We start from the raw sequence: 27767 nt of genomic DNA on the forward strand, positions 1-27767 counted from the left end.
AAAGTGTAACCCTTTTTTAAAAGAAAAAGAAAAATCTCATTCATTCATTAAAGATATTTGATATGCAGAAATGAGCATGGTGTAAAAGCAGTATTTTATGATGATGTTCAGGTGAAGTTTCAACCCTTGCAGTCTGTAGCACTTAATAGAATTCTATTCCAAAACGTCTAATCTTTACGATATTTATTGGTCCATTCTACCCTTTTCTTTTTGTTTTATTCTTATTTACAGTGTCAGTTGTGGCTTTTTCATTGAAACTACCTAAAGGGCCAACAGAGTCTTCTCTTCACTATATGCATAAGCCAGTGTTTGGCTGGTCTATGTAGCATTGCTTTCTTCTGTTTTTTTTTCTTTTTCTGACAGTAGCCTAGTCTTCATCTCTCAAAAGAACAAGGCTGAGTTTCTGGAGAAATGTGTTTGACTTACAATTACATTTATTTTTCATAAAACTCCTTTCAACTGCGGTTATAATAACTCATTACATTACTAATTTGGCTGTTCTAGGAAAGTATGTATTATTACACATAGACTGTAAAAAAAAAAAAAATCTAATCCAGACTGATGCTGTTGAAAAAGGTCATTAGGGGCGGGGCGATGGGGCTTCAGTGCTGATGTTCTGCGCAGACATGACGCAGCTATACGTCCTTGAAGATTTGTTTTGTAATATTAATTTTGGGTTGTATCAAATTGTGAACGTTCTGCAATTCAATCTAATATTTATACTATTTTTTATGATTTTATCAAACACATTCGGTTTGGATATTTGTACATTAAGTTTGTGTAAGTCAAAGCACACGCGTTGTTGTACCACGTGGTTCTTGACGTTACGAAAACATCACGTATTACAAAACATTGTCCCCGACCCAGCAGTGCATTCTGCACACCAGGGACATGGCATGGAGGGGCTGCTTTATGAAATGGGCCAAAATAAACTCGCTATATGCACAATTCCTGTCTCCAAAAACCTCCAGGTAACTACCAGAGTCTTGCATGTTGTTGTCACGCTTTGCTAAGAATGACATGAAGTACTTTTCAGTCTCCAATGTTGAGATGACCGTTTTGTAGTAGTTTTTAAACGTGGTTTAAGTTGTCTCTCATGGTTTCTCGTAGTTGTGTATATTTATAGCCTATATGTTTTGCTACACTGTGCGTTTTTGATACTGTTCTCACACTAGATAGCAACCTAAAGGTCAAATTGCTCCAACGAATGTAAAAGGAAATCTATATTATGGTAGAACATGGGACAGGTGTTAAAAATATATCTGCTTGGTAGATTTACCATCCATCCTCAGCAAAGATGTGGCTTCAAGAAAGCTCAGAGACAATCCGAGACAAAAAGAGGTCTGCAAGAGCAGACTGATGCGAATCAAAAGCATGCTGTGCCACCCCTGCCAGGAGAACCGGTGCCTCCTATGCCACTGCCACCCAGAAAACCATATAGACTTTTCAGGCCCCTGGTGTTCACAGTGGGGGTAGGTCTTTCTTCTTACCGTCACGATCATGGAAAACCTGGAAATGTGATTATTACATTTGAAATTGTGACTTTCAGGTTTGCAAAAGTCATGGAAATAAGTTAAATCTTAAATGTTGGTAAGAATTTTTTATTCTCAACTCTTGCGCTTGTGATTCGGTTAGTCTGTCTGTTAAAGGTCTCGTTGGAGACATTTGCATGCTACTAAATCATTATTCCCAAAATATGGCTTACAAATGATAATATGTCCAGTAGCCTATTCTATGGATTTCTTTAGAAGCCATTTTACAGATATCTAGTGTATCCTGTATTCACTGGAGGAGTCATGAACATTTTTGGTCAAAAAATGTGAGAACCTCATTATGGAGATGAGGGCCATCTTGAAAACATACCCTACATATTGTCTTTATGCATGATTATTGGTCTTTATTCAGCTTGTCAGATGTTGACTTGTTGGTTTATGTAGAGGCTGTTCTAACACCATTTCAGTTTACAGGCTGCTCCTTCGGCACGGCTGCCATCTTGCAGTATGAATCAGTAAAGTCACGAGTGCAAATGGCCATGGAGGAGGCCAAAGAGGAGAAGCGGGATAAACTTGGAGAGGTATCAGTGTAGAACAATTTTATAAGACCAGAAAAATTTCCAGTCGTGTTCATCTCACTGCGGTTGCATTATGTGCAGGGTCATAACACAACATACTGGCATAACTGGTGGAATCAACTGTCACACTTCGAGAAGCAGGTGATTCTTGTCATGTCTGTGGTCGATGATTGGTGGAGTGGGCTCAGTGAAGGACAAAAGACGGTCACAGGTCGGTTCTACATTGAAAATATATGATTAGGGCCTTAGGGATTTTTTTTTTACACTGGGCTTAACCCTGGATTATCGTTATTCTTAACACCGCTTTTAACCCCGAGTTGAGGAACGTTTTACACTTTAAAAAGTGGGATATGCACTGCTTTTTACGCAGGGTTAGCACCACTTTTGCACTGTTAAAGTGGTGCTAACCCTACTCCAAAGTGCAATGCAAAATGTTTATGTCTTTCTTTCTTCAGTCGAAAAGAAATTGAGTTGAAACGCTGCACATTGTATAAACGGTAGTTTTAACGTTTGAGGGGAACATTTTAAATAGTAATTGAAAACGCAACTGGAGTGTAAAAAGATACCATTTCATTCTTAGTTTTATAGTCGGAAAAGTCTATTTAAAGGATTAGTTAATTTCAGAATTAAAATTTCCTGATAATTTACTCACCCACACATCATCCAAGATGTTCATGTCTTTCTTTCTTCAGTCGAAAAGAAATTACATTTTTTTTAAGAAAAACATTCCAGAATTTTTCTCCATATAGTGGACTTCAACGACCAACGAGTTGGAGGTCCAAATTGCAGTTTCTGCTGCACAATCCCAGCCAAGGAACAAGGTTCTTATCTAGCGAAACGTTTGTTTATTTTCTAAAAATAAAATAATATATACTTTTTAACCACAAATGCTCGTCTTGCACGTCCACGACTACACTCGTTACGTCATCACGTTGAAAAGGTATCGCCTGACGTAGGCGGAAAAGGGTAGGGCGAAAAACTTTTAATCTTTGCACGTTCGCTTTGTAAACACTAAGTCAGTACTTCCGCCTACATCACGTGTGACCTTTCAATGGGATTACGTAATTATTGGCACATCACAGTTAGTGCAACACGAGCATTTGTGGTTAAAAAGTATATCTATGTTTTTGTTTTTTTAAATGACAGATCGCTTAGATAAGAACCTTATTCCTCGGCTGGGATCGTCTAGAGCCCTTTAAAGCCGCATTGAAACTGCAAAGTCCACTATATGGAGAAATATCCTGGAATGTTTTCCGCTAAAACCTTAATTTCTTTTTGACTGAAGAAAGAAAGACATGAATATCTTGGATGACTTGGGGGTGAGTAAATTATCAGGAAATTTTAATTTTGAAGAGAACTAATCTTTTAAATAAAAAACTTGATAGATATGCAATGCTAGAGCTGTTATGTGAATGTATCACATGACACCGACACTGCAAATATGCAACACAAGGACGTTAACCCAGGGTTTAGGGATGTACAGTATGAAACAGCAGCACATGAATACCCAGGATTAATTGTTGACCCAGGGGGAAATTATAAGCAATGCGAATGGTTTTATAATTAAGTTTAATCAAAAGGCAAAAAAGACAGTTAATGATTTTAAATATATAGGTGTTATTTTAGATTCTCTATTAAAATTTGATGTGCATGTAAAGATGTTGTGTAGAACTATCAGAACAAACTTGAATTGTTTTATGATTAGACCGTGTACCCAAAAGCAGCTAAAACTGCATTTCCTCTAAAATTACCTGGAACAATTTGTCCCAGGAACTTTTTTCCCCCCAGACCTGTTGCTGTCTGCGTTTCCACCACGGTCTAAAGTACCGTGAAGATTAGGCAAATTAGTCTAGTGACGTAAGACTGTGCGCGGCTTTCCAGTTCCAGCTGAATTTCGTCCTCCGCATTTAAGCTTAATAAAGCCTGAACCCCGTCGTCGGTCCATAGGTTGTATATTTTTAAATCTTAAAGACTTTTAGGAATGGTGGTTGAAATAAAATGCTTTGTGAAATCAAACCAATCAAAATAACTCAATTAATATGCATGTTCAGCGCTCAAGTCCCACCCCTGAAAGTTCCTGAACTTTGAAAAAGTACTAAATAAAATTTTGGACAAGAAATCTATTAGGTGGAATCGTTGTAATCTTTTACAGAAAAAAATAGTTTGCTTAGTTTTGAAAATTGTCTACAATTGTCTCTAATTAAAATGTTTTTTTAAAGTTTAAACAATCTTTCTCCAGATATCATATGCCAATCAATATCCAAACAGAGTAGTAAGAGGTGCAACTAATCAGAATTGCATAGTACCGAAGAGAAAAACTACATTTGCACAATCCACATTTTCAGTTAAAGGTACACTGCTGAAACTAGGGATGGCCCGATACCATTTTTTTTTCAAACCGATACGAGTACGAGTATTTACATTTGTGTACTTGCCGATATCGAGTACCGATACCGATATTTCTACCGCAAAAGTAACTATAGGCTCCCAGAAAAGAAGACAGAAGACTATTTTAGAACACAGGTTAGAAGACTGTTTTTATTTTCTTCTCTGCTTGTTTTAACAAGTTCTAAAAATAAATAATAATGAGTAAAATAATAAATGTATTAACACACAAACCACTGTTAATTTAACATAAAAGCAAGCAGTTACTGCGTGCATGGTCTGTCATGACTGAATGCGCCCAAAGTGCGCTCCCTTAATAGTCTAATTCCTAAAAAGCTGACAGTTCATCGCGATCTCACACATCTGTTATTATCAATGAAGCTGACTGCACAATGAATCTTTCATAATATCCACACTTTGTTTGTTATAATTAGAGGATTTGCCAGCATACAGAATTCAGCACTGAACAAAAAAGTTTTGAGGAGTGAGGGGAGTCTATCTTAAATGCTTCTGATTAGCCATTGCGTTCAAGAAATCAACACACATGTCTGTGATTGGCTACATCGCTCAACGCTGCAAACATGTTATGAATAGAAACTCTGGCCTGTAAATCGTTTCTATTTTGTTTTAGTTGTTCTTCTTGCTTTTCTGCAACAGATGAATGAAAATCGTCTACGGTTACGTATGTAACCCTCGTTCCCTGAGTAGGGAACGGAGACGTTACGTCGGATGACGACGAATGGGGTTTCGCTTAGAAAGCCTATCAACTTCGAGTATTACAAAACGAGCCAATGGCAAGGAAATGCCATGGGTCTGCGGAATTTGCATGGCGTAACTCCGCCCCACCTCGTGGGTATAAAAGGAGGAAGCCGGCAGCAAGCAGATATGTTTCTTCGCTGAGGAGCCAAGACTGAGCTCAGGCGATCCCCGCGGTACAGCGGAAAGTGGCAGGCAGACGTAACGTCTCCGTTCCCTACTCAGGGAACGAGGGTTACATACGTAACCGTAGACGTTCCCTTTCGTTGTCACTCCGAGTTACGTCGGATGACGACGAATGGGGTTACCAGTCTAATCACGCCACCTTCTCAGCTGTCTTCCAGTGCCCTGCGTAAATCGAGATCCCTGTCAGCCTGGACAAAGGACTCCATATAACACAGGAATACCAAGGTACACTGGGAAGCATATCCCAAGCTCAGGGGAAGTATGCAATTAATGCCAGCCCGGAGGGGGGGGACTTAGAGAATACACATATGACCCGAAGGAAGCATATGGAAAACACTGGGGTGTCCAGCCGCAGGTGGAATATTTCAACCCCAGGGGTGGCAAGGTGGCTTGCCAAGGGAAAGACACACGCTCAGACAGGCTTACAGTGGAAATACACATGTGGGGGTCGCTCAGAGGAGGACCATGCACACGGGAGGCACCTAGCCGACGCACAGGCAATAGACACTGGCGCCGACGTCAGGAGTGCTGGAGGAGCTCAGGGCTTTCGGAGAAGCTCACCTGAGGAAAATATCGCACGTATCCAGTCCGTGGAGTGGAATGGCGAGCAAGCGAAGACACCTGAGCGGGTCCGGTACTAGCTGGTTGAAGCGAGGTTTGAAGCGAGGTTTGCCGAGGACGAGGGTCGGCGGCCTTACCCAAAAACCAATCGTCCAGCCGCGAGCGCTCAGGACAGGGTGGAGGCCTCCACTCAAGTCCGATGCTCGCGGCTGCCCGGGAAAGCATGGCCGTCATCTCCGGATCAGACTCGAGCACAGCCGTATGCACACCGGAAGGTGGCAGCTGTGACGAGCCCTCACTTCCAGAAGAGTCAAACCCGCCTAGTGATGCTGCAACAGACATGGCATCTTCCTCTGTAGCTTCAACTGAAGCACGCGGGCCACCAGAGGGTAGACCCGCGGGAATCAGCAGTTCACTAGCGGGCACCGTCATTGAAGAGGGGGGCTGGGGTCGCGGACACATAGTCGGCGCCTTGTTCCAGACCGTAACCCTCAGGTCACCCTGGCCACCAGCCGCAGGACGGGGGGTGGATGAGGGGACTCTCACTCTTGCGAGTTCACGGAGTCTCGACCGTAATGACGCGATGGTCATGTTCCCACAGAGAGAACATGAGTCATCCACGAGCGCTGCTCTAGCATGATCAATGCCCAAACATACTATGCAACGCTCGTGCCCATCAGAGTCCGATACCAATCTGCCGCAACCAGAAGTACACGGGCGAGACATCTTTAAAAAGACGTGCCACGTGTAAGCTCTTTTAGTGAGAGAAAACTCAAGTGTTGAAGCACCCGGGGAGAAACGCACCGACTGGCAGACCACTGCAACAGATCAGCAGGAAGCACGCTCTCGCCGTAGATCGCCGTCACACCAACACTCGAGGTACTCGTTTGTAAAGCTGACAATTCAGAGATGGCTTGTGGAGAGAAGAATACACTTGGCTCCGAAGCGAAAACATATCTGCTTGCTGCCGGCTTCCTCCTTTTATACCCACGAGGTGGGGTGGAGTTACGCCATGCAAATTCCGCAGACCCATGGCATTTCCTTGCCATTGGCTCGTTTTGTAATACTCGAAGTTGATAGGCTTTCTAAGCGAAACCCCATTCGTCGTCATCCGACGTAACTCGGAGTGACAACGAAAGGGATCTATTAGTTTTAATATGTTGTATTCATAGATATTTCTAGTTTGCGGGAGTCCCGCGAATCGTTTTATTCTCCCGGAACCCGCACACACAGAGTGAGTGCATTACCGCCCGCGCCCGCGCTCGCGCTCGGCCATCAGATCTAGTGCCGCGCCGCACTCTTTTGCGTTGGGAGTGCACGTCCCTATGCCTCAGTTCACCTCGACAAAGCACTCGCGGCGGCCAGTTTCGTTTCGCAAAATGTACGTGGTATCGGGGCGTGGTATCGGCGAATTTTTATGAGTACGAGTACGAGTATATGAGGACAGTATCGACCCGATCCCCGATGCCAGTATCGGTATCGGGCCATCCCTAGCTGAAACTATACAACTGAAAATGCAAAGTGGAGCATTTTTATAAGAAACCTTAAAAAAAGCGCAGGTTTGTTGTAAATATTGATGGTTGTACACAGTCTCATCTTGTTATTATTCTTTAGTTTTTTTTAAAAGCCCAACTAGGGATTGGGACTGCAATTTAGCATTTAGCCTAGAAGCCTGTATGTAGAGCATCAGCTGCTTGATATTATAGCAATGTTTTTCTGCATTGTTCCTGTTAAATAAACAAAAAAGAAAGTGAAGCAGTGTTTAACCAGGGTTTACAATGACCCGGGGTTAAATATTTCAAGTGTGAAAAGCCCTCTTCTGTAGGTGTGCTTTCTGCCTTTTAGTTCACAACCCATTATCATCTTGTTTTTTAGGTATCATAGCTCTGAACACTCTGGTTCTGTGTTGTTGGAGAATACCTTCAATGCAACGCTCTTTGGTCAAGTACTTCACATCTAACCCTGCCTCCAGTAAGTGAGTGCTGAGAGTCGTTCAGTGTGGTTCACTGAGAAAGTGATAGTTCACCGAGAATGAAAATTCATCATCTGTATGACTTTCTTTCTTCTGCAGAACACAAAAGAAGGTACTCAGAAAAGATCTCAGTGTTATTTATTTTGTCTGTACAATGAAAGTCACTGGGTTACAATGTTCTTCTGGATCCCACTGCCTTTCATTGAATGGGCAAATACAATGGAAACTTTCTTCAAAATATCTTTCGTGTTCCGCAGAAGAAGAAAAAAGTCATACAAGTTTGGAACGACAGGAGGGTAAGGAAATAATGACAGCATTTTAATTTTGGGGTGAACTATTGCTTGAAGTGTATTTATTTTGACAAATACCATTGGTTTCTGTGTAACCACCATTTTTGGCAAGATGTTCCTGGTAGGTTTTGCCATCAACCTTCAGCCTGCTTTGTTTTTATTTCAGAGACACGTTGCCTTCCCATGGTTCTCTCTTCTTTCAGCCATTACTCCATCATTCACATGTTGACCAACATGTATGTGCTATGGACCTTCTCTACTAGCATTGTCTCTCTGCTTGGGAGAGAGCAGTTTTTGGCTCTTTATATGTCTGGAGGTAGCACTAATTGTTTATTAAACACAAACAAAATATTATCTGTCTGTATTTTAGTACATATAGTTCTTGACTAATTTGACAAATGTATTTTCTTAAGGTGTAATCTCGACATTTGTCAGTTACGTGTTTAAGACAGCTACTGGTCGTCTGGGTCCTTCGCTAGGAGCGGTGAGTTTCCTGTGTCCGCAAAATCCAACTTAAAAGCCAATTATAATTGAACAAATTGAATGCTTATTGCTCAAATCCACGATAAAGTAACAGCACCGATAGTTATTTTTGTTGCATCTGGTGCAGGGGTTGTGCTATAATAACTCCCGTAAAAAAAACACTTTTCAGGCTTTGAAAATAAATTTGAGTTGATGGACTCGATCTACTCCATATATTTTTTGACCATTGTTCTGAATCCTATCCAGACGTAGTCTTTGACAAAAAGGAGACTTTCTTAGCTATTTGCTCAAAAAGTTTTTTGTTTTTTTAATGAAACTTTTCTTATGAAACTTTCAACCCACATTCAAGTGTTGATAAAAAAGAATGCATTAAGCTAGAATTTTTTTATTTAATTTTATTTTTAAAAAGCAGAGGTCTGTTCTTTCTTTTGATGTATTGCATTTTCAGATATTCCTACAACAGAATATTTGGGGTGACATGAAAGTGACAATGGCAACTTAAAAAAAAAAAAAAACCTGCTGTCAGGGGATTAACATGTTAACTTAAAATTTTCAATGAACTAATTATTGTTTAATGTAGTAACACATTTACAGAATAATTTTGATCATATATATATTTCATCTTGATATAAATTGCAGTTATTTTGAACATGAAGAAATAAACAAATCTGCATATTTTTTGGGGAATTATATATATATATATATATATATATATATATATATATATATATATATATATATATATATATATATATATATATATATATATATATATATATATATATGCACAAGTATTTATCTCTCCTTTACGAAATAGTCATTGAAGGGATTGCAAGCCCAGCAACACTTTTTAGCCTGACCTAAAAAGGCTCAAATTTATTTTTACAAATTCAGATTTTTTTGTTGCTCTCACATACAGATCTTTCAACAAAAAAACAGAAGTTGAATTCATACAACTTCTGCATCTAATGATTTAAATCTCATCTTAAATTATTCTGGGGACACGTTTTGGCAGTTCAGTTGTTATAACCATATTATAAAGTTGTTGTAACAGTTACTATTAAACACTGCCGGTGTTTCAGTGCTATAAAGCCCTCTTTAAGAGTATTGTGTCCTGCAGTCCGGGGCCATCATGACGGTTCTGGCAGCAGTCTGCACCAAGATTCCTGAAGCTAAGCTAGGCATCGTGTTGCTTCCTATGGTCAGCTTCACTGCAGGAAATGTAAGTGGGTCTGTAAAATAATTCAGGTGTATCTTGTTCTTTTGTATTTGCGGAGTGAGATGTCAATAATGTTGTTTCATATGTTCTAGGCTTTGAAAGCTCTTGTTGCTTTGGATACAGCTGGTCTCCTTTTGGGCTGGAGGTTTTTTGATCATGCGGCTCATCTTGGTGGAGCTCTGTTTGGAGTGTGAGTGCTTCAATGCTCTCCACACAACTGATTTGAACAGGTTCATTATTTCACAACAGTGCCTCTATAGGGGGTGTAAAGAATAGGTATCTACCCATTTTTCTTAAGATGTTATCAATTTTTTTTTCCTGAGTTGAATTAAAGACCTCATGAAATCAAAAATAAGCAATTCCCAAGAAACCATGATTTACAGTAAATTTAGATCAGCTAAGGGGTGCTGTTAGGCACGGCACGGAGCGGAAGCCCAAAAAAGCCCCTGTTCTAAATTCACTATAAATCACAGCTTCATGGGGCTGCTTTTATTAAACGGTTCTGCCCGCCTGCCCATAGAGACTATGTTTGTAGAGTCATTTACAACAGCTTAGAGTGCAGCTCAACCAATCATAATCAAGGACCAGAACTATCCGTTTTGTCACTGGTAGTCCATGGGCCCTATTTTAAGCCTCTAAGCGCATGGTCTAAAGCGCACTGCGCAAGTTAGGGCTGCAGGGCTGCAATCGTTAAAAGATCGCGATCTTAATCCTGCATTTCTACGATTCTGCCAATGATATTCAACGAGATAACGCGCTAAAGGTGGAATGGATCGCACTTTGGTTCTGCGGTTCGGCACCTATGTGATTCGCGGATTAACTGCTAAATATAACCATCATAGAGTGAAAGTTTATCATTTGGACGTGTATTGTCTTGCAAATTTACACATTCAACCCATTTTAATCGCAGAAGAAGAGACGAAAACCGGGACTCGCGCGTTATCTGTGCGCACATCCCCCAGCCACACACACTCGAAGCGCACAGAGAGAGAGAGAGAGAGAGAGAGAGTGAGAGAGAGAGAGAGAGAGAGAGAGAGAGGGGCGCCTGTCAGACAGCGCTCGAATACAGAATTGATTCCTCTTTCGCGTTTCCCTGCCCTCGTTTATCGGACACATAAACACAAAATTGTCAAAATACCTGTCTAAATGTACGTCTCAAAAACTATTCTTTCGTTTATGTCATAAGTGAACAGTTGCGAAAGAAATGGATGTTTGTCATTTTTTTCCAGTCTGTGCAGTCGGTCTTAAAGTGACAGCACACACTTAATATACATACACTGTTTTCTGTATTATTGATATTAATAAAACAACAAAATACAGCTTAAACAAAGATGAAACTATATTTAATTTATACAGTGAACAAATAGTGTTATTTTACATTTAGACTTAATTTCTGTAGCTGAATACTACTGTTAGACTTTGTAAACTTTGTTATTTAGTATTCATCTCTGCTTGTAATTTGTGTATTTGTTCTTATTTTATTAATGACTGTTCACTTCTTTTAAATAATGAGTGAACTTTATCAGTTAGGCTATTAGTTTTTAATGTAGCTATCGAAAAACTTCAAGTGAGCTTTAAGTAATAAATGGAAAGCAAAGTTATATTATAAAACTTATCTCAATTAAAAGCTTATCCTAATCTACAGTATGAGATGCTTAAAAACAAAACTGCTAAATCACAAAGTACCAGCGGCTAGACGAAACAAACTTCTATAAAATCAATTTCCAAAACTGTCTGTGCTGGCAAGGAAATACCTCTCTATCACTGTTACAAGTCCCCCATCAGAAAGGGTTTTTAGCACAGGGGGGAACATTGTAACATGCCTGCGTTCCTCCCTGAAACCTCAAAATGTTGGTAGGTTAGTGTTCTTGGCCAAGAACCTTTAAGGTTCGGTGCCAATTGGAGCAAAAAGCACAGCTTCTGTTTAGTTATTTTTATTTATTATTGTAGATGTTAATGTTATCTTATGTTCAACAACATAAAGCTTTAAAATGATTCACTTTAAGGGGAAAAGAGACAATATTTTGTAATTCCTGCATTTTGTTATACTGAATGTCCTGTGTTTTTTGTTGTTGGTTTTTTTTTTTTGTACTTGAGTGCAGTAAATTTTGGTTGAAAAAATGAGAATCTTGTAAGAGAATCTTGATCTCAATTCCCATGGAGAAAAATCGTGATTCACATTTTAGCATGAATCGTGCAGCCCTAGCGCAAGTGCACTTAGGTCGTTTCTGAATCCACTTTTGCTAGTTAAACGACAGGAAAAATGGTCTGCACGCCCGGCGCATGGTCTAAAAGGGTTGTCACTATTCTGTTAATGAGTAATGGGTGTGTTTTTTGCAATTTGCAAGCGGAAAGACTGAAGGCTTCTCCAAAAAGGAAACGGACCATTACACTGCAAGCCGCATTCAACCATATCTTTATGTACACTATGATAATCTTTTACATTGTAATCCTTTTGTTTTTAATATTTGGCCCTGTGTGTTTAGTAAGCAGAGTGTACGCACAGTGTGCACCCGCCTATAGGCGCATTTTACCAATGTGCCCTTTAAATAAATAAAAAAATACTGTGCTATTGACTTTAGACCAGGTTTTTTGTTGGTCAATTGCGCAGTCTATTTCAGTTGCGTCAAAATAGCAACGCACCAACAATGCACCTGAACACACCTGATTTTCAGACCTTCACGCCCATGGGCGCACAGATGGGTGGAAATGCATTTGCTATTTAAACAATGTGGCGCAGGACGTGAAAATGATAACTGCGCCGGGCTGAAAACTAGCAAAAAACACTTGCGTCGCTGGGTGTATGAACTGCATTGCACTGGGTGTATGAAAGTGCCCCATGTGTGTCAGCTTTAAGGTCATCTATATGCTAGAGTTGTAGTTTGCAACCCACGGCTCTGCTTATTTTAAAGGGCCAAAAATGTTTGAAGACCCATGTTTCTTTACAAATATTTTTATTCAATCAAATGTTCTATAGACTAAAAAAAAAGGATGAGCCCCACCCAAACTTACTGTCTCAATATAAGAGAAATAGTTGCAGTCATCAAGTGATTTATCATGAGGGATTTAAGCATTTGGGCTTTGTTAGGCTCTCTCTCACCTTTTTCCTTTAATTTCCTTTTCTCCCCTTCTTCCAGGTGGTACATTGCATATGGTAATGAAATGATCTGGAGGAACCGTGAGCCACTGGTGAGATTCTGGCATGAACTAAGGAACAAGCCCAACGGCAGACCCCGACCAGGTGGAGGTGGTGGGCAAGTTTAGGATTATTCAGCTACCTCAAGATCACTGGACCCTCTTATTTCAGAAACAGGACTTTCCTAAATTCTAAGAATTGGTGCAAATACTCAGTACACGTGTGTCTCTCCCTTCACCTTTTTTTCTCAAGACTGTTGTCCTATCAGTAAAGGAAAAAAGGTAATAAGAAGAAGCCTATACAAAGAATCCTCATGACATTTCGCAGCAGCACTATTGTCTGAGGACAAAGGCATTGATCTCCTCTATGTGGAGCTCAGTATGTTTGTGTATAGTGAGGTCTGAGACCATATAGGAAATCTGGGATTCAGAAATTAATGTAAAACCTGGAAATAAGCAAAGTTTTATGATTTAATGAAAAAAAAATTTGAATACACGGGTGCACTATTGCTTGGTCACTAATCCAATAAGCAGATTTCTGACATCAGCATTTTAACTAGTCTGTACAAGAGAGCAGATTATCTGAGAATGAATGTTCAAGTCTAAGGTGAATACAGGCCAAAGGCATCTATGTTCAATAGAACATGACTGTTGTGTTTTTACTAAGGATTTTTAAATATGAATCTATTTATTAGATAAAGTTATTGGTGAACTTTCATGAAAAGCTTTCTACTCACCTGAGGAGAGAATACTGTCAAAATATTATGAGACAAATGTATTCAAAGTTTGCATGATCTCTTCTTTAATGCTGACTGCAGATTTCTGTGGACATTTATCTCCTTTAAAAGTGCCTTAAGATAGCTGTTTACTGTCACATTTTCATGATTTTTTTTCTTGTAAAAAGTGAAATTACTTTTAATAGCTATACCTGAAGGAAAAATGTACCATTTGGTAAACATAATATACCAATACTGAGATACTACACTTTAAATACTTAAAGCACGTGAAAACAGGAAGTAAGACAGATTAATACCATATAATCTTGGAGGCATAGAGAATGTAATAATTTGATGTGACTATAATTCTTAAAATTCTGATTCACCAGGTGTTTGTTATTTGTAAACAGCAAATCGGGTCACACACTGTTGTACATGTATTATCCAAAAAAGAAAAAAAATCTATTTTCAACACTTATTACAAAACATTATAAAAATAAAACGGAGATGCTAATAAAGAGCACCAGACTGTTACCTCACTGTGCATACAGTATGAAATCAATAACTTTCATTTGTCCCATTTTCCAACAAGAGGTGATCTGAATCATTTCAAAGCCCAGCCCAAAACATCTCACTCGGCATTTCTTCGGTCTAAATTAAGAAGGTTGAGCTGTTAGTAACTGCAGTTCATCTACACGTGACATCAGTGCTTCAGGTACTTTTCAGTAATTCAGTCTGAAGTTTCAACTCATGTTCTGCGAAGAGGCGGCCTTTGAAAATCTGAGGCTCTTTTCCAAGTGGAAGAGGAGGCCCTTCTGTTCAGAGGTCCGTTTTAAGTGAAACGTAGCAAAGGTTCTCCACCTCGCTCAAACTCTTCCCTGCACCTGCACCGCTGGCAGCAGAAAGAGGTCAGTGGGCTCCAGTGAAACATCAGTACAAAGGATGGGTGTGCTGGTGGGCCAGTCATCAAGCTGGAGGAAACAAAAACAAGATCAAGTGGTCATTCTTTCTAATACTGCAAGTCATCACTTCTAGAAATAGTTATGGTTTGGTGTATTTTCTTTGTTCTATTGTAACCGGGTCATATATAGACTACTTTTAACTGTGCTCTATAAAACAAAACAAAGTGGTTTCTAAAGGAAATAAGGATGACCTCATTCAGATGTCTGGACAGCATTGGGGTGTAATTACTTAATCATCTAACTACTGTCATTTAAATACTTACTCTAACTATTTTTTTGTTTTGTTTTTGTAATTACACTTACTTAAAGTCAAGTCACCTTTATTTATATAGTTCTTTATACAACACAGATTGTTTCAAAGCAGATTTACAGTGAAAACAGGAAAATTATGTATCAGATCCGTTAATCAAGATATTAAATTGTTAATGTCATCTATAAAGCTGTTCTGTAGAGAATGACTTAAGATAATTGCATTAAACAGACTATAAAACAATTCTATATAAAACAATAGTGGATTTAACATCAGAATTTAATGATAAAATGTTTGTTTTAATGTAAACTTCTCCCTTTCCACACTTTAGTCAGTTCAAGAATAATTTATGTATTTGATATTGTTTATTTGAAAGAATTAAAAGAAAGAGCAGTTTCATGTCTATACTTGTATTATTCAGCTGGTTGAGGTTGATATGGGATTTATAAATTAATAAGTATATTGCGATACATTTCAGAGAGAGTAATTTGTACAGTAATCTACCTACACTGTTGAATATGTAATAAGTAGCTAGTTAATTACTTTTTTTGGAGTAGCTTACCCAGAACTGCTGGACAGGAACTGATCATGAGGTTTTACACATACACACACACACTCACCAGTACACTTGGAATGGGCTCCTTGTGGCAAATCACTTTGATCTGTGGACCAAAATGTGTTGCCGACCATCCCAGAATGAAGGCCATGGCGACCGTTACTACTACAGCGACGCTTACTATCATCGGCTTCACAAAGTCAGATGTCTGCTCTAGAAAGGAAATCACAGGTCAATGTGAACAAGCATAGTATTACATCTACCATCTTGTCAATTATCTTCAAAGTTTCTTCCTAATGCATTTGTTCTAGACATGTAATTATCTATCTACCATTTCCTTGATCACAGATCACTCACCAGGAATGATGACGCACTGCGTGTCAATGCTGCAGATCTTGTTAATGGCTTCTACTACTGCTTCTGCCCTGAAGCACATCTTCTCTTGCCCTCGATGGGCGGCAATGGAAAAAATATAGGGATAAGCTCTGATCGCATAAATTAAGGCCTGCAACGACATCCATCAAGGTCACAATAGACCTTAGTCAGGACAGACGGCTTAGATTTGATTTACTTTATACTTACTTTCATTTTATTTGACAAAAATGAAGACAAGAGTGTTAGATGTACAGTTTGTTCAGTAGGTTGTTCTTTTCACAGGGGATATTTTCCAGCTTTTTTTAAATATTTTTGACTACTGGAAAGATGTATCAATGCCGGCACCACATTTTATGCTTAAGTAATATCACAGTCATAATCATGCTGTTGTTATGAATATATACACAGGCAATTACAACTGTGTTAATATTTAAGCTGAAAGCATGATTGCTTTTATAGGCAGTTCATTGCAGCCAGAAGTGAATAATTAAGTATTGCCATAGTTATATTTGTCTATTTTTGCTCGGCCAAAAAAAAAAAAAGTTCCAATTGAAGCCAATGTAGGAACAGTTGCATCTCTGAGCAACATAGTGACACTCACAACCTCATTTGAAATATGCCATCTACTAGGGGTGTAACGATATCCTCATGTCACGATTTAATACATTTCACAATACTGAACTCACAATACGAAATTTTTATGATACTCCAAGACATATGATAAAAGGTTGACAAAAATGCACTGTTGATTAAAATGCTAAGTTTGATATTACAATGTGGGTGTAAATAAATAGGCTTCCTTGGTGCTGATAAAAATATTCATGATTCTGAAGCCGAAAATACAGAATTATTTTATATGAATATGCTTGCATCAACAGATATTTGGTATCAGGTCCAACAAATATTCCCCCATTGCATTATTATACATTATAGTCAACATTATATAGTAGTTTAATGTAGTACTGACACTAAAACTCTGTAAACTGGATTTTTTTTCTCACACAGTTGTCCATACACAATACATATTGTCACTATCCACGATACGTATTGATGCATTTTTGTATTGCGATATATTGTGACATGATATATTGTTACACCCCTACCGTCAACCCTTCAAGGTGATGATACACAGGGCAACTTTTTGAGCAATGTTGCTGGGCAATCTTGCCGAGCGATTGTTGCTTGGGCACTTTCCCATTGAAAATGGGCAATATATTTCTATCTGGATAATTTAGATCGGTCATGAGACCTGTGTCTCATCTGGTTGCCCGTTGACGGCAACATTGCCCAGCAACATTGCTCAAAAGTTGACCTGTGTATCATCACCTTTAGTTCCACATCATGCATTAGCAAAGCCAGACATCTACTGCATACAGAGAGCTAATAGCAAATATCATGTTACATATAGTGGATACAAAATGAAAGTATGAAAATATTCTCACATTCTGTTCATCCCCCTCCTTCCAGACTTTAAGGTTGACGGTCATATCAGAAAGTGTTGTACTGAAGCCCACTTGGATGGGATCCCCCTCCACATTCACGGTCATTTTCGGAGCCTGCAACACTGCTATAAAAGACCATAAATGGACATGTGACTCAATTGATCCATTACAGACATCTCTAATTTTGTTTTTGTAAAAATAATGCCAATAATGCTCAACTGTCTCTCCTGTTGAAAGTCGCTGGTAGTTGTGTCCATGAGTTATGTCCATCACATTTTATGTTTATGCGGATGCTGTAGTCAGAGTTGGAGGCCAGGTCATGAGTGAGATCGCACCTGTTTTCACTGATCTCTTGGCAGTCATACGCATTCATCCAAGTTCCATTGAGTTTGTAGAACTCATACTCCCTACATTGAGAATCAGAGATGAGTAATATTCATGATACAGTGTACACTATGTTTCTAGCATGTTTGGCAACAGTTCTTCTAATCCTAGTTGATAGAGTGTGTAGATTTTCATTTCTTAAACAACCATGTAGGAAGACACACCATGGCCATATTCCAGGATGACAATAAGTAGTACCTTTACCTGCATGATTCAACAGGCTCAGATTGCAAAAGAATGGCTGGGAGGAGCATGAAGAATCATTTTCACACATGAATTGGCACCAGAGCTTAAATTCACTGAAAGTCTTTGGGATGTGCTGGAGGAGATTTTACAGAGTGCTGGACAGTTATGCTAGAAACGTCTTTGGTTACGTATGTAACCCTCGTTCCCTGAGTAGGGAACGGAGACGTTACGTCGGATGACGACGAATGGGGTTACGCTTAGAAAGCATATCAGCTTCGAGTATTACAAAACGAGCCAATGGCAAAGAAATGCCATGGGTCTGCGGAATTTGCATGATGTAACTCTGCCCCACCTCGTGGGTATAAAAGGAAGACGTCGGCAACATGCAGATATGTTTCTTCGCTGAGGAGCCAAGACTAAGCTCAGGCGTTCCCCGCGGTACAGCGGAAAGCGGGAGGCAGACGTAACGTCTCCGTTCCCTACTTAGGGAACGAGGGTTACATACGTAACCAAAGACATTCCCTTTCGTTGTCACTCGGAGTTACGTCAGATCACGACGAATGGGGTTATCAGTCTAATCACGCCACCTTCTCAGCTGTCTTCCAGTGCAATGCGTAATCGAGATCCCTGTCGTAGACTGGAACTTAGGCTGGGACTTAGAGAATACACATATGACCCGAAGGAAACATATGGAGAACACTGGGGTATCCAGCCGTTCAACCCAATATTTCAACCCCAGGGGTGGCAAGGTGGCTTGCCAAGGGAAAGACACATGCTCAGAGAGGCTTACAGTGGAAATGCACATGTGGGGGTCGCTCAAGGGAGGGACCATGCACACGGGAGGCACCTAGCCAACGCGCAGGCAATAGACACTGGCGCCGACGTCAGGCGTGCTGGAGGAACTCAGGGCTTTCGGGGAAGCTCACCTGAGGAGAATATCACACGTATCCAGTCCGTGGAGTGGAATGTCGAGCAAGCGAAGACACCTGAGCGGGTCCGGTACTAGCTGGTTGAAGCGAGTACACGAGAGGACACTGGCTCCACACGGAGATTATAGAATCTGGCGAATGTGTTAGGTGTCGCCCAGCCTGCAGCTCGGCAGATGTCTGTTAGCGAGGTGCCATGCGCTAGAGCCCAAGAGGACGCCACGCTCCGGGTGGAGTGGGCAGTCACACCAAGGGGGCACGGACGACCCTGCTGCTGGTAAGCCAAAGCAATGGCATCCACTATCCAGTGAGACAACCTTTGCTTGGAGAGAGCCTTTCCCTTCAGCTTCCCACCATGACAGACAAAGAGCTGGTCTGAGGTCCTGAAACACTGCATTCTGTCTACATAGGCGCGGAGAGCGCATACTGGACAGAGCAGTGCCAAGGCTGGGTCTGCCTCCTCCGGGGGCAGCGCTTGCAGGTTCACCACCTGGTCCCGGAAGGGAGTGGTGGGAACCTTGGGCACATATCCAGGCCGGGGTCTCAGGATCACGTGAGAGTAACCCGGCCCGAATTCCAGGAACGCTTTGTCAACGGAGAATGCGTGCAGGTCCCCTACCCTCTTGATGGAGGCCAGTGCAACCAGGAGCACTGTCTTCATTGACAGGAATTTAAGCTCGACTGATTGCAGGGGCTCAAAGGGAGCACTCTTCAGGGCAGTTAGAACCACTGAGAGGTCCCAAGAGGGAACGAGAGGAGGGCGAGGAGGATTTAGTCTCCTCGCTCCTCTCAGGAACATGATGACCAGGTCGTGCTTCCCCACCGCCTTACCTTTGATTAGGTCATGGTGTGCGGCAATAGCGGCAACATAGACCTTGAGGGTGGAGGGAGACAGTCTTCGCTCCAACCCCTGTTGAAGGAAGGAAAGCACAACACCGCCAGCCGCGAGCGCTCAGGACAAGGTGGAGGCCTCCACTCGAGTCCGATGCTCGCGGCTGCCCGGGAAAGCATGGCCGTCATCTCCGGATCGGACTCGGGCACAGCCGTATGCACACCGGAAGGTGGCAGCTGTGACGAGTCTTCACTTCTGGAAGAATCAAACCCACCTTGTGATGCTGCAACAGACATGGCATCAACCTCTGTAGCTTCAGCTGAAACACACGGGCCACCAGAGGGTAGACCCGTGGGAATCAATAGATCACTAGCGGGCACCGTCATTGAAGAGGGAGGCTGGGGTCGCGGACACATAGTCGGCGCCTTGTTCCAGACCGTAACCCTCAGGTCACCCTGGCCACCAGCCGAAGGACGAGGGGTGCATGAGGGGACTCTCACTCTTGCGAGTTCACCAAGTCTCGACCTTAATGACGCGATGGTCTTGTTCCCACAGAGAGAACATGAGTCATCCACGAGAGCTGCTCTAGCATGATCAATGCCCAAACATACTAGACAACGCTCGTGCCCATCAGAGTCCGATACCAATCTGCCGCAACCAGAAGTACATGGGCGAGGCATCTTTAAAAAGACGTGCGTGAAAAAGCGTGTAAGCTCTTTTTGTGAGAGAAAACTCAAGTGTTGAGGCACCCAGGGAGACACGCACTGTCTGGCAAACCACTGCAACAGATAAGCAGGAAGCACGCGCTCGCTGTAGATCGCCGTCACACCAACACTCGAGGTACTCGTTTGTAAAGCTGACAATTCAGAAATGGCTTGTGGAGAGAAGAATACACTTGGCTCCGAAGCGAAAACATATCTGCATGTTGCCAGCGTCCTCCTTTTATACCAACGAGGTGGGGCGGAGTTACGTCATGCAAATTCCGCAGACCCATGGCATTTCTTTGCTATTGGCTCGTTTTGTAATACTCGAAGCTGATAGGCTTTCTAAGCGAAACCCCATTCGTCGTCATCCGACGTAACTCGGAGTGACAACGAAAGGGAACATAATAATCACTGCAATAATGATCCAATCATTCTTAAATGTTTGATTATTAAATCCAAACAGCAACTTTTTTTGGCTTGGCAGTTTTTTTTTTTTTTTTTGGCAGACTAAATAGTGTTTTTGCAACTATATTTTGATGCCTGACATGTTTTTGCATGAAGAGGAGACTAAACGCTTAAGAAATACTTCTGCCAGGCTGTTATTGATAACATCAACAAACATCATCTTGTTCAAAGAATTGCAGTCTAGAATGTAAACTGACAGAACTTTGCAACACCGACACTGTCATCGAACTGAAATGAATCAACATTGAACTGACTTGAGATTAATAATGACAGTTGCCTTCTGTAGAGCTGCTTTACAGCTGAATTTGAAGTAATTTCATAATTGATAAATTTATATATTTTTTCCAGTTTATTTCTGTGAAGCTACTTTGAAACAATCAATATTGTTAAAGCGCTATAAATAAATGTGACATGTCATATTTAAGTGTTAACTTGATTTTTTTTCTGCTAAAAAAAATTAAAATACCTTACAGTTTACAGTTACTGCTGGATATAGAAACTCATACACAGATGCACAAATGAGCATTCCAGTCTTTTTGAAGGACAGTTCAGTCACCAATAGCTCAGTAAGCAAAGAAATACATTACTGGGCAGTTTGTGGCCATACTGGTCATGTGATGATTTCATTGTTTTCGTCTGATATTTATTGTGTATCATAACATAAAATGTTGACATTCTGTACACAATGCATTTTTAAAAAGTATTCCTAAGCAATAAAAAAAAACTGATGTGCATACCCTTGAAATTGCACAGAGTAGTTGACAGTGGAACAGGACGCATGCAAGGGGCTCCATTTCAGTATGTGCTTCATGTTTACTGAATGCATTGAGGTGTTAAGAGGGATCGGTAGTGTACTTGAATCTGAAATGCATGAACAATATTAACATTTGACATACATTGGGGACATTTAATTTTATATTTAACCATATTATTACAACATTATTTTCCTATTATCTCTGTTAAGCTGCTTTGAAACAATCTGTATTGTAAAAAGCGCTATATAAATAAAGGTGACTTGACATGACATTTGGAAGAAACCGGATCTTTATGATGAATGTTTTTTTGTTTTTTTTTTACTTTTTGACTTTCTGTACTTGCAAAAACATTCACACATACTGATCAGAGTGTTCAGAGCCTCAAGCAACATTCATTCAGTCTCCTTGCATTGGTTAAAAGCATTTTAAGAATGTCAAACATTAAATTCATTACATAAACCTGTTCATGACCATAAATACTGTAGTACTGCAATTACATTACCTAATTTAATATCTATACATGCTAATACCTCTAATAAGGTGTCATAGCTGTACTGCAGAGGATTTACCAATCACTGTTTTTTATTTCTTTATTATTTAAATATATATATATATATATATCTTAAAACATACAATATTATGTTAATTTCCACCAAAGTTAAAGAAGCTAATGTTCAGATAAATGATACGATGTGGAAGGGAAAATAAGTAAAATTTACTGTAACTTAAAAATATTTGACTGTTTAATGATTAAGTGAAATGCTTTGTAAGCATCAGAAAAGTACATAAATACAGTGATATGGTACTATGTGCAAGTTATGCTATCAGGCAGAGGTGTAAAGAGTACCTAAAAACCATACTTGAGTAAAAGTACAGATACCCTAAAGTGTGAATGACACCATTGCAAGTCACCAATTCAAATACTACTCCAGTAAAAGTCTTAGAGTATCTAATTTTTACTCGTTTTGAAAGGCTCAAAGATGCACTAGTCCTCAACACCCAAGAGACATGCCAGTGAAAACCAAGAAACAGCTGATTTGTGAAGAGAACAATAACATGTTTATTTTCTAAAATCAAAATTAAAATGAACACCTCAAAATCGCAATACATCAAGGTCAACACAAGAACCTTTTAAACACAGAAACTCAAGTCTCTGTTAAGGTCAAGTGGGCATAAATAAACCAATATCCTCAAAAGCGGTCTTTTAACTATTATGGATAAATAAAATAATGTTGTCAAAGCCTACTTGCATTGAATGTTCTGGATCACCAGCTGCAGCCGTGTCCTCATCTAATATATGAAACACTTGCGATAACAACTACCTGCTAATGCACTCACATTCGCCTTGTTGACAAGTTTGGGTGAGGAAGAGCAAAACGCACAAGATATAGTACTATCAGAGTACCTTCAAGATATAGTACCTAATACCCTCCAAGTAGATGACAATATTGCTTCTTTTCTATCAGAAATAGTGCTGCAGAAAAAGTTAGGTATACCATGCAAAAATGTAACGGGGTAATGGGAAAGAGTACATTTTGAGACTACTGATATCTTTGATACTCAGTAAAACTACAAAGAAGCCAAAAGATGCTAACATTAAAATTTTTGACCTGTATGTATGTAGTTATAATTGTCAGAATACTAAAGGTTAGACTAATGATGATTTGGGAAACAAAGTAGGTCATGAGGTTGACTGAAACATAACATAACATAACATAACATAACATAACATAACATAACATAACATAACATAACATAACATAACATAACATAACATAACATAATTATGCAGTCAAGACAGAAAAATTGTATCCCACTACCATGATGTGCAGTTGCTGAGAGGTTATACGTACAATTAATGGTAAAGTGCAGAAGCAGAGGAAACAGGCTCTTGATCAAACCGCTGCTCATAACCTCCTGTTCTCCCGTCTCGGTGGATGCCAGCCCTGGTCAGGCCCTGGATCCCTCTTTCTTTGCAACAACCCAAAAGAGTCCAGGGTTTTCCCACTGTTCCTTCTCAACTAAAACGGTCCCTGAGAATAATGGTGTTAGAGGTGTCTTCATGTTATCTGCGCCTGTAAATAAGCCTAAAGGAGAAACTTGAGACTGGAGAAACGAAAGGTGCCGCGAACAGCATGACTCGTTGGGCGAGATACCTCACGCTTTGGAATAAACCTGTAGGACCTGTTTGAAAATTACGGTTGCATGAGATTTATGAAACTATGTTAAACACAAGGAGAGTCCCTTTGTAGGAGGAGGTGTGTTAGGTCTATATGTTGATTGAAATTGTATTTTGCACTGCATTGAATTATGCATATTTTATGAATTTTACATCTAAGATTAAAAATACTTAATAAAGTTTGTCAAACTTCCATTCGACATATATATTTTTGATAAAATACCAGTGGCATCATTGATATCAAGATCATGATCACAAGCCCAATGATTGGACTTCCAGTGAAACATAAGATGGTAAAATAAGATAAAAAAGTTAAGAAAGTGTCTGTTAAGAAGATAGTGTCAGTAAATAATATGAATTAGAAAGAAAGAGACAAAGACAACACCTGTAAATACTGGGAAAGACTGGTACTTATGCAATGACAACAAAACGTTAAATAATCTTTTTGGTTTTGTCAAATGAATGTTGGATAATAACTTACACAATAAAACCCTAATGAATATTTTTTCTGAACACGGATAATGTAGGCCTATATGGTCTTATAATAAAGTGCTAACAAAATATTTTTTGAAAATATGTTTAGATTGGTCAAACATTCTTGTAAATGTAACAAAACGCTCTATATTTGCAAATAGACTCAAATGTACAGTTACAGATACAAAATTCATATGCACGTTCATGACATCACACAGAATATGACTGATCACAAAAGGGATGAAATGATCAGACACCATCAGCTGAAGTCTGTGCACAAAGAACGCAATACACATAATTAATATTTAAATATAATTAAAAGGCTGCCAAAAAAAATACACTATCCAAGATAATAACAAGTTTGTGCAAGCAACTAATTGTCACATGAAATGCCAAGTTTTACCCTGAAGATGGCAGAAGAGTGTCTTGCAGGAAGTCACTGACAACCAGAACTGAGAACACCCAAAATGAGTCTTTTATTCTAAATGATTAAAAAATATGATCAATTTTCAGATGAGGACCAATAAGGTTTGCCAGACATTATTTGTAACATTATGTAAACATTAATTTAAATGAATAAATAAAATGTCGTAAATTCTAAAGAGCACAGTCAGTTCTACAACTAGCTAAAGAACATTTAGCTCTTTCTTCTCTCTTCCCTCAAAACCGCTAATGTTGAGAGCTTGTGGTCCTTCTGTGTGAAACAGCTCAAAGATGGTTGTTGTTGTTGTTGTTTACCTATTTCATGTTATTTCACAGTTGTCACGGGTCTGTAATGTTTGGACTTTGTTTGCTGTTTTCCCGCCTGAGTTTCTCACGTCAGTTATTGATTTGATTTCGTCATTCTGTTCAGCTGTTTGTTACCTTGTTTGATTCTGTGTATTTCCTTGTGTTTCATTTGAATTTTGTCCGGTCTCACCTATACTATGGTTGTGTTTCCTTGCCTGCCTTGTGTTTAATTACCTGTAGATACTATTAAAGACTGTTTGCATCTGATTCTTTAATGTCATACGTTTTCCTACAACCCCTTGTGACAACTGTGACATTTAGTTGAATAGATGTCAGTAGGATTGTCAGGGACTGAAGTTAACTTAAAGGTCAAGTTCGGTATTTTACACTTAAAGCCCTGTTTTAAGATCGTTTCTGATGAAATAGAACGGTTAAGATTAAGAATCAGATTAATCTCCTTTAGCGATGATCATCTTCTCTTCGCTGAGACTCCGAGACTGAAGAAGCCTTTCTCACGATTTGAAGTAGCTATGCAGCAGATCAAGCTGACTCAGCAGCGCTCTGCCAGCAAGCTACTGAGCAGCGTTTTACGAGTAAACTGATCCTGCGGCTATCCGGTGAGTACTATCAAAGGCGAATTTCAGTGATTTAGGTGAGTATAACAGAGCCTATTTCTCTAAAACAGCACTTTTCATCACTTTTACCTCAATACTATAACACGTGTTGTTCTCCCGCCTCAGCGCGAGATGCAGCCTGTAATACTTCAACCATATGCCACTACAGCACGGGACTGCAGCGCGAGACTACAGCTTGCCGTCTAAAATACTATTTAGGTGAGTTGAAACAATGGCTAAGTTGCTAAACGCATCTTGTTCACATGTAGGGTCCCTGTTCATGTTGGACAGACATTTTAATTGCATTTTGTGTCTGTTAATAGGCTCAAAAACGCTCTTTATGTCCATGCCCCCATAGCTGCCGTTTTAGCTGGGTGGGAGCTCTGGGCAGTCGCGGTCGCAGCTCCGCGTAGCAATCACCAATCCGGTTCGTTTTTTTTTCTATAGTCAGTACTCACAAAGCTCTAACGATCAAGATTAACTTAAAAATTGCCCGGAGTTCTCCTTTAAACCACGGTCAGTCACTATGCACAGCTCAACCCCAACTCAGAACTACCCTCATGCATTGCGTGTTTTGGCGTTCCACAGACTTGTAGGGTGGTCATCACATGCAGGGAAGAGGCGGTCTGCCATTAGCAAAGCCACCCCACCAGCAAGGCTAGTGAGAGAGACGACTATTATAATGCTGTCTAGGTTGGTGTCAGTCAGGCCTCTCTCTCTCTCTCTCTCTCTCTCTCTCTCTCTCACACACACGCTTGCAGTTAGTCCAGAATGCTGCAGCTTGACTTTTAACAGGTACACACAAGTGGGAACACATTTCCCCCATGTTGGCTTCACTGCATTGGCTTCCAGTGCGATTTTAAGGTTTTAGTGTTTGCTTATAAATCTTAAATGGCCCAGTTCCCCCTTAAAGCAATAGCTCAGTGGTCTCTGTGTTATGTTCGATTGCTTAAAAGCTTTTACTCTTTTTTTTTTGCAAGACAATTTTTGGGCAATTATAGAATGCTCATTTACATATGACACAGTTGCACTACCTGCTAATAGCCTTTTATGAGGACATGAGTATAGATATCTGTATGATAAAATAAAAACTATTATCTTCCAATAGATAGTGAGGTAGAGAGTGAAAAAAAATGATGGGTAGGGAATGAGAAAAAGAGGGAGAGAAAAACAAAGAAACTCTGAAGTCATCTGTTTATTGAGAGAGCTTGGACTTTGAGCTCTGAAGAGAATCAACCATTAACTGGCAAGCCATAAAAGCATGAAGATATATGAGCCACAAAATATGGTCCTAACTGTTAAAAAACAGGTTTCAGTGAAACCAAAGAAAGAGACAAAATTTTAATTTATATTTATGAAGATACCATTAATAAAATGGGAAACTGACCCAAAAAAAAATTTAAAAGACTTACCACAAACTTACTTACTAAAAAATCCTTCAAGTGTAATCCTGAAGCTAATTCCTGTTGTAAATTAAGTTCTCTAACTTACTGTGTGTACTGACACACTGATGTACACTGGGGAGCATTTGTAAAACTGACACCCTTTGTATTGCTCATCAATATTATATAGAGAAGACCATTAATATTGTGTCCCAGCAAAACCATTCGGAAAGCAGTCCATGAAATGTGGATCAATGAGACAATATTTTCTAATATTTTCAATATTGTCTGAACTGATATGGTATCAATATGGAATGTTTTTCGGTATGAAACAAACTCTGCGTCCTACATAAGTACGTCCTGGCAACTTTTGTCATTAAGAAGGGGATTATCCAGTGAGCTATCCCATCAATAAAGGGATTTTTTATCCCAGTTCCCTCAGTCACTGCCAATGACATTTCAGTTTCTCTTTTGATCTATAACCACACTCACTATGCTCACAATAATTATGCAATACAATAAAATACCACTTGCACCAGTATTACACTGATATGAGATTTCTCTGAACATTTTTCCAATTATATTAAAGACATATTGGTGAATGCTGTTAGTGCATCTTTCTATAGTTTTCCACTGAATCGGTGACTTAGTGTGTGAAGTTTAGTGTGTTATTATCCCTGCAATCGACTTTCCTGAGACGCAGGGATAGTCCCAGCATCCCCACGATCATACATAGGACAATCAGTTAGGAAAATGGATGGATGGATAGATAATTTGG

The 27767-nt window shown here is 39.8% G+C and overlaps 2 protein-coding genes across 3 annotated transcripts; one reads left to right on the forward strand and one right to left on the reverse strand.

Annotated features, from left to right (window-relative positions):
- Nucleotides 1-769: 769 nt before the first annotated feature.
- On the forward strand, nt 770-14292 carry parla (presenilin associated, rhomboid-like a). Its single transcript, XM_077193350.1, has 10 exons — nt 770-971; nt 1274-1472; nt 1961-2074; nt 2153-2282; nt 7835-7930; nt 8388-8537; nt 8635-8705; nt 9825-9926; nt 10016-10113; nt 13061-14292. Exons 1-10 carry the CDS (start codon nt 892-894, stop codon nt 13185-13187), a joined length of 1167 nt encoding a protein of 388 aa, XP_077049465.1. The 5' UTR covers nt 770-891; the 3' UTR covers nt 13188-14292.
- On the reverse strand, nt 13844-23797 carry crfb16 (cytokine receptor family member B16). 2 transcript variants are annotated; one of them, XM_077193479.1, is made up of 7 exons: nt 23465-23797; nt 21594-21717; nt 17579-17766; nt 17360-17484; nt 15900-16047; nt 15607-15755; nt 13844-14745 (listed from the first exon to the last, which is right to left on the reverse strand). In XM_077193479.1, exons 1-7 carry the CDS (start codon nt 23520-23522, stop codon nt 14641-14643), a joined length of 897 nt encoding a protein of 298 aa, XP_077049594.1. In that variant the 5' UTR covers nt 23523-23797; the 3' UTR covers nt 13844-14640. The 2 variants fall into 2 exon arrangements, with proteins under 2 accessions (XP_077049594.1, XP_077049681.1); XM_077193566.1 differs by lacking the exon at nt 23465-23797 and adding an exon at nt 22858-22946.
- Nucleotides 23798-27767: the final 3970 nt, after the last annotated feature.

This window comes from Siphateles boraxobius, unplaced genomic scaffold, assembly GCF_051911475.1.
Source record: "Siphateles boraxobius isolate OS27281-9 unplaced genomic scaffold, OSU_SipBor_1 1, whole genome shotgun sequence".
NCBI classification, from domain to species: Eukaryota; Metazoa; Chordata; class Actinopteri; order Cypriniformes; family Leuciscidae; genus Siphateles; species Siphateles boraxobius.

Coding starts and splice junctions, on each gene's coding strand:
- crfb16 (XM_077193479.1), bottom strand. CDS start 23,522: ATGAGCAGCGGTTTGATCAAGAGCCTGTTTCCTCTGCTTCTGCACTTT. Junction 17,767..21,593: donor TACTCTGTGCAATTTCAAGG/GTATGCACATCA, acceptor TTCTCAATGTAG/GGAGTATGAGTTCTACAAAC. Junction 16,048..17,359: donor AGGAGGGGGATGAACAGAAT/GTGAGAATATTT, acceptor ATGTCGTTGCAG/GCCTTAATTTATGCGATCAG.
- parla (XM_077193350.1), top strand. CDS start 892: ATGGCATGGAGGGGCTGCTTTATGAAATGGGCCAAAATAAACTCGCTA. Junction 1,473..1,960: donor CCCTGGTGTTCACAGTGGGG/GTAGGTCTTTCT, acceptor ACACCATTTCAG/TTTACAGGCTGCTCCTTCGG. Junction 10,114..13,060: donor GGTGGAGCTCTGTTTGGAGT/GTGAGTGCTTCA, acceptor CCCTTCTTCCAG/GTGGTACATTGCATATGGTA.